General features: G+C 51.1%; 2 protein-coding genes across 2 annotated transcripts in view; both read left to right on the plus strand.

Annotated features, from left to right (window-relative positions):
• LOC123503998 (ankyrin-2-like) overlaps positions 1 to 571 on the plus strand; it is a 70,039-nt gene extending 69,468 nt beyond the window's left edge. Inside the window, 1 exon segment of the mRNA XM_045254199.1 lies at positions 1 to 571. This exon segment is cut by the window's left edge and continues 37 nt beyond it. Within this exon segment, the coding sequence (XP_045110134.1) occupies positions 1 to 380 (380 nt within the window). The 3' untranslated portion in view covers positions 381 to 571.
• Positions 572 to 5,655: 5,084 nt separating this feature from the next.
• Positions 5,656 to 6,027, plus strand: LOC123503938 (uncharacterized protein K02A2.6-like). Its single transcript, XM_045254062.1, has one exon. The coding sequence runs from the start codon at positions 5,656 to 5,658 to the stop codon at positions 6,025 to 6,027; it is 372 nt and encodes a 123-aa protein (XP_045109997.1).
• The last annotated feature ends 245 nt before the right edge of the window (positions 6,028 to 6,272 follow it).

The following is a 6,272-nucleotide window of genomic DNA, read 5'->3' on the forward strand; positions in this document are numbered from 1 at the left end:
AGGGGGACCTCTCCCAGGAGTTGGGAGCTAGACAGGAGGGGGACCAATCCCAGGAGATGGAGGCTGGACAGGAGAGGAACATCTCCCAGGAGTTGGGGGCTGGGCAAGAGGGGGACCACTTCCAGGAGTTGGAGGCTGGACAGCAAGGGGACGATTCCCAACAGTTGGGGACTGGGCAGAGAGATCTCTTCAGGTGGGTGGTGCAGGTGTTTAGACTAATGTGTGCAAATCCAAAAGAATCGCGAGAACATTTGGCAACTCAAAACAGCTCCGCCTATTTTGGAGGAGAATGTGAGGGGCGGAAGTCTGGGGAAGGGGCGCCCGTCATCGTGCAGTGTCTGGAGGAGGAGTTAGAAAAGTTGTGTTATCCTCGGCCTTAGCCAAGACAGAAACCTTCTTGAAGCAAAATTCAGATTAACAAACTTTTACATGTAAATAGATCAGTGCCTTATATTTGATTCTGTTAATAAAAAAAAAAGAAAAATATCTCACCTGTAAGTATTCTTTCAATAATTTCTAAATGAAAATTAACAATTTCATATAAAACCTACTAAATGTTATATATATATATATATATATATATATATATATATATATATATATATATATATATATATATATATATATATATATATATATAGTGGAGACTAAATACTCGAACGTCTGAATACTCAAACGCAAAAATTCTATTCAATACTCGAAAAAATACTTTACAGTCGAACGTCCACGCTCCTGGTTGTAAACAAAGGATTGCTTGCGTCCCCTTTCCTCTCTGCCCGTTATGACTTGTGCTGCAGCGGTCATCAGAATAACATTTTCCTGTATTCTGTCTGTTGTTTTTTTTTTATTTATAAACTTAAATTAACACCAAAGGCTTATTAATGAACATATCTGGTGATCAAACGGCAGAAAATTTGGTCGTATACAAAGCTATGTCATCCCCCTTCTCGCAGCCACCACTGTACCGTTTTGATGCCATATTACTTGTAATACTGGCATTACCGTAACAGCGGTATACCAGTATTACCGTAATACGGGTATACCGGATGGTGGTGCTGATTACTAATCCTACCGCAGTCTTGAGTTAAACAACATTCTTCTGCGTTCTGTCGGTAGTTTTTCATTTAGAAACTTACGATGGCACCAAAGAGGCTTAGTAGTGATTGAAAATAAGGAATCTGGTGACAGTGCAAGTGTTAGTGAGCCACATCACTCCACTAGTGAATTCAAAGGAATCACACCAGAAGAAAAGTTAAAAACACGTTTTCATGGTTGGTGACTCATCCTCCGGTGACATCCCTCCTCCTCCCCACTCTTCTCCTCTCCTCTTCTAAGTTATCCATCACCAGCCTTCACTTACGGTGTACAAAACAAAATTGTAAAAAAAAAATATTGAAATTTTATAAACTTCAGGTTTTGCTAAGACTGGAATGAATTACCTGACATAGGTATCAATAGTCGAACAAATTAAATTCGAGTATTGACTCTCTCTCTCTCTCTCTCTCTCTCTCTCTCTCTCTCTCTCTCTCTCTCTCTCTATATATATATATATATATATATATATATATATATATATATATTGTCCTGGTGGAGTTGAAGAAGAAACACTGGGGGTCTGTTCCCTGTGTTTATTGTGAGATACAAAGCTTACTGAAGCCTGGAGGTTTGGTAGCTTGGCAGCGAGGAGGCTTGAGAAGCCAGCGGCCGGGATGAAACTTGTAGTCGATAGCGGCCAGAGTGAGACTTGTAGCGAGTGGCCACGATGAGAATTACAGTCTAGACAACTGGAGTCTGACGGTGTTGAGGAAGACTGGCTGTGCAGAACAGGATAACCAGTACAAAGGCAAAAACGGGAGCATGAGTATCTATAACGAAGCTGTGTTGGGACCAGACTAGGGCTGGGCGGGAGACGATTACTGGATTCGAATCTGTAGAATCATGAGAGGCGAGACGAATCCGATTACTGCGTCAGGATTCTAGAATCCGGTATGGAATCCAGTACTCGGACGAGGTTTGTTATTCCTGAGTAAAAATAGTTATGGAGAACAACGTAAGAGCAAACCAATTGGAACAATATAGTCTGTATGATGTTATTAATCATGCTTTTGGAGCATATAAACAATGAGGTCTATGGGGCTAGCTATTGTGTATGCTAGCGACATGTGGAAGGTTATAGTGTTGCCAAAGTCACCATCACTTTTGTTGGATCTTGTAGCATATATTGAGCTCTATCGGCAGCAAGGCATCATCCATCACCCTGTAAGAGCCAGTTGGCGCCAAGCATCAATAAAGACAGGAAGCAGGTCCCGTGTCTCACTAGCCCCTCTTATATGGCGCAGTGGTAGTCTACGGATCTACGCATTTGTAATGGCTGGACGTCGTCCTCGTCTGCCAACTCATACCTCAAGGTCCAGCCGTCGGTCCTCCCAGGCACCCACGGCCCTGGGACAAGCACATCAGCTGCTCCTGGCGCAGATCCAAGCCATCACGGCCCTGCAACGCCAAGTAGCGGCGAGGCCCATCCACCACTCTTCAGCCCCTCGGTCGTCAGCCCCTGAGAAATGCGACGTGGGGACGTCCACTGCAGCCTTCCGATCTTGGAGGCGCTCGGTGGAGTATTGGCTGGCCCTTAATGGATTCGCACCGGCTGGAGCAGTGTTACATATCCGCCTCCTCTGCTCACCCAACCTGCAACGCTCTCTAGACGCCAAGTACTCCACTCAGCAGTGGGAGGCCCTCTCCATTCCAGAAGCCCTGGATGCGGTAGGTTGCATGGCCTTGCAAGCGACCAACCAGGCGGCAGATTGGTGCAAGTTCTTCTCGGCAGTGCAGGGGCCCAGTGAATCCATTTATGAGTACTTTACGCGCTCAACTCATCTTGCAGCTGACTGTGAGTTTCAGTGTCCTCAGTGCGAGTGTATCCTGTCGGAATACATGCTCCTTCGTAAGCTAATGTGTGGTTCACATAATGTAGTGCTACAAGATGAGGTGTTTCGTGAGTGTGAGTCCTTTAGTGATGTGGATTCGTTACGTAAATTCTGCATTGCCTTCGAGGCCGCCCAAAAAGATGCCCGCCACGTCGCCGGAGGCAGGAGCTTTGGGCGGGAGGGTGTGGCTGGTGCAGCAGGGGTGACGCCGCTGCCAGACGAGCAAGCAGACAAGCCCCTTCTCGCTGCTGTAGCCCGCCACCAGCCTGCCCAGCAGCCCCAGGCAGGCCGCCCACCACACCAGATAAAACGCTGTGGGAACTGTAGCCTGAGACACAAGCTTGGGAAAGAACTGTGTCCCGCGGAGGCCGTGGCTTGCCACAACTGTGGTAGGGTCGGACACGTGCAGAGAATGTGCAGGAGCAAGGGGAAAAACGCAGCAGCAGCAGCAGCCACTGAGGATTTGGAGGCGTCTAGCATCGTTATCGCTGCCGCAGGTGCAGCCATGTATCAACCACGCATCTGGGTGACTGTGAGCCACGCCCAGGGGGGAAGAAAGTCGGCTAGAATCCAGGCAGTACCGGACACGGGAGCACAGGTGTGTGTGGCTGGTCTGGAGCTGCTGGCTGCACTGGATATCAAGACGGCGTCCCTGATACACCGAGGAAGTTTGCGAGACGTGGCGAACATCAGCCTACAACCCCTGGGCTCCATCTCCTGCCATCTGCAGTATGGTGACAGGTCCACAACACAGGAGGTTTTTATTGTAAATACAGCAACACAGTGCTATATGTCGTTGTGGGCTTGCAGGGAGCTGGGACTGGTCCACGAACGCTTCCCGCACCACACCGTCATGGCTGGAGCTGCTGCCGCCACCAGTGACACACACTCAGCTGTCGCCGCACCGCCACGCCCATCTGTTCTGCCGTTTCCTGCCCTAGAGAAAAACGTGCCCCGGTTGGAGGAATGGCTTCTCTGTCATTTCTCAGGATCTGCATTCGATACAAACAGTCCTCTTCCGGTGATGGCTGGCTAGCCACACACTATACACCTGCTACCAGACGCCAAGCCCTATGCATGTCACACACCGACCTCTGTCCCTAAACACTGGGAAACAGAGGTGAAGAAACAGCTGGATGATGACGTCAGGATGGGGATCTTGGAACCAGTGCCAGTGGGAGAGGCTACAGAGTGGTGCGCGAGGATGGTAGTGGTGGCCAAGAAGTCAGGGCAGCCCAGGCGCACCATCGATTACCAGAAGCTGAACGCAGCCTGTAAGAGAGAAACCCACCACACCCCGACACCATTTGATATGGTGTCTGGGAACCCACGTCACACCTAAAAAACTATTGCAGATGCACATTGAGGCTTCCACCAGGTCCAGCTACACCATGGGGCCGATACAGGTACTGCAGGACTCCAATGGGCCACTGTGCTGTCCCCGACGCATACACCAGACGGTTCGACGAGGCCATTGCAGGGATTCCGAGAAAGTTTAAGTGTGTTGACGACACGCTGTTGTTTGACCCCAGCGTAGAAGAGGCATTCTAGCATGCATACGCCTTGCTTGAGACATGCAGCACAAAAGGAGTTACCTTCAAGCCCGAGAAGTTCAGGTTTGGGAGGAGAGAGGTGGATTTCGTTGGTTTCCACGTTGGATGGGACGTCTACAAGCCCACAGAGGAACGACTGTCTGCAATCAGAAACTTCAACATGCCCGCTGAACCATTGCTGACCGACATCCGCTCCTGGCATGGGTTCGTCAACCAGCTGGCACCCTTCCTAGCCACCGCACCAGTCATGGAGTTCCACGGCAGTGCTGACTGACTGGAGCAAAGTGGGCATTGGGTTCGTGATACTGCAGCAACATTGCCACTGCCCAATGAGACAAGGCCCATTCTGCTGCAAGAGTGGGTGGCGCCTCAAGCTGTGTGGCAGCCGTCACCTCACACCTGCTGAGGCAGGGTACGCACCAGTAGAGGGGAGGCATTCACAGTCGCTTGGTGCCTCCGCAAAGCTCACCTGTTCCTACCTGGATGCCCCAATCTCCTGATCATCACAGACCACCGCCCGTTAGTTAAGCTGCTGGGGGAGAGGGCGCTGAAGGACATCCCAAACCCGAGGCTGTTCTCACTGAAGGAAAAAAAAAACTCCCATACAGATTCCAAATTAAGTATCTCCCTGGGAAGCGCAACTGTGCAGCTGACTTCTTATCACGCTACCCTGCACTCTGTGAGCCCCCAGAGACTAGGGATGAGGAGGACGCAAGTGACATGGAGGCAGCTATGGCAGCAGCAGCAGTGGCCGCACTTGACTGTGGTGACGTCATTGTGCTCGACAACGCAGCGGTAGTGCGGGCGGCCGCAGATGATCCAGAGTACCAGCTGCTCATTGCCAAGGTGACCGCAGGCGATTGGCACCCGCACCTTGCACAGGAGCTGACCTGCCTTCGTCAGTACTATGGAGTCAGGGACAGGTTGGCAGTGTCACAAAGACTAATGACGTATACATACGACCAAGGCTCAGTTCGCTTGGTAATCCCAGAAGTCCTCCAACGTCGCATAGCAGCTAATCTCCACGCTGGGCACCAAGGTCTAGATGGAATGTTAAGAAGGGCAAGGCAGGCGGTGTATTGGCCTGGCATGGAAGGCGACCTGCAGCAGCACAGGGACGCTTGTGCCGCCTGTAACACTCAATCGCCGTCGCAGGCTGCTGAACCCTTACCTTGATGCCTATGCCTGAGTATCCATTCCAGCACGCCGTGGCAGATCTGCTCCAGTTCGAAGCACAAATTTACATGGCATACGCGGATAGGCTGACTGGGTGGTTGGAAATAGCACACTTCCCCAGTGGAGCAACTTCAAACAAGCTGGCAGCAGTGTTTCGGCAGTATTTTTCAAGATGGGGGGCACCTGAGTCAATCTCCACTGACGGAGGAACGAACCTCACTAGTGAGGAGATGTGTTCTTTCTTCAGAAGGTGGGGTGTGGAGAGACGGGTCGCATCTGCAGATTTCCCACAGTCAAACGGCAGAGCAGAAACTGCTGTGAAGTCTGCCAAAAGACTGCTCAGGACCCGGGGGCAGTCTGGACGTGGATAAGGCGGCGGTAGCCCTACTGCAATACCACAACACACCGCTGCGTGGGGTGGACAAGTCACCAGCGCAGCTGGCCATGGGCAGGCAGCTGCGGGATGGCATACCGGTTCATCGTCAACATTACAAGGTGGACGTGCAGTGGCAGCAAGCGTTACGTGCAAGGGAACGCGAGGCGGCGAAGCAACACGAGACATGGACGAGCGCGCAAGGAACACCCAGAACGCTGCCCACACTCGCGATCAGCACCC

Source organism: Portunus trituberculatus, chromosome 15, assembly GCF_017591435.1.
Source record: "Portunus trituberculatus isolate SZX2019 chromosome 15, ASM1759143v1, whole genome shotgun sequence".
In the NCBI taxonomy this organism is placed as follows: domain Eukaryota; kingdom Metazoa; phylum Arthropoda; class Malacostraca; order Decapoda; family Portunidae; genus Portunus; species Portunus trituberculatus.

What these genes read in the sequence shown, in the direction of transcription:
- LOC123503938 (XM_045254062.1), top strand. Translation starts at nt 5,656, where the DNA reads ATGCCTATGCCTGAGTATCCATTCCAGCACGCCGTGGCAGATCTGCTC.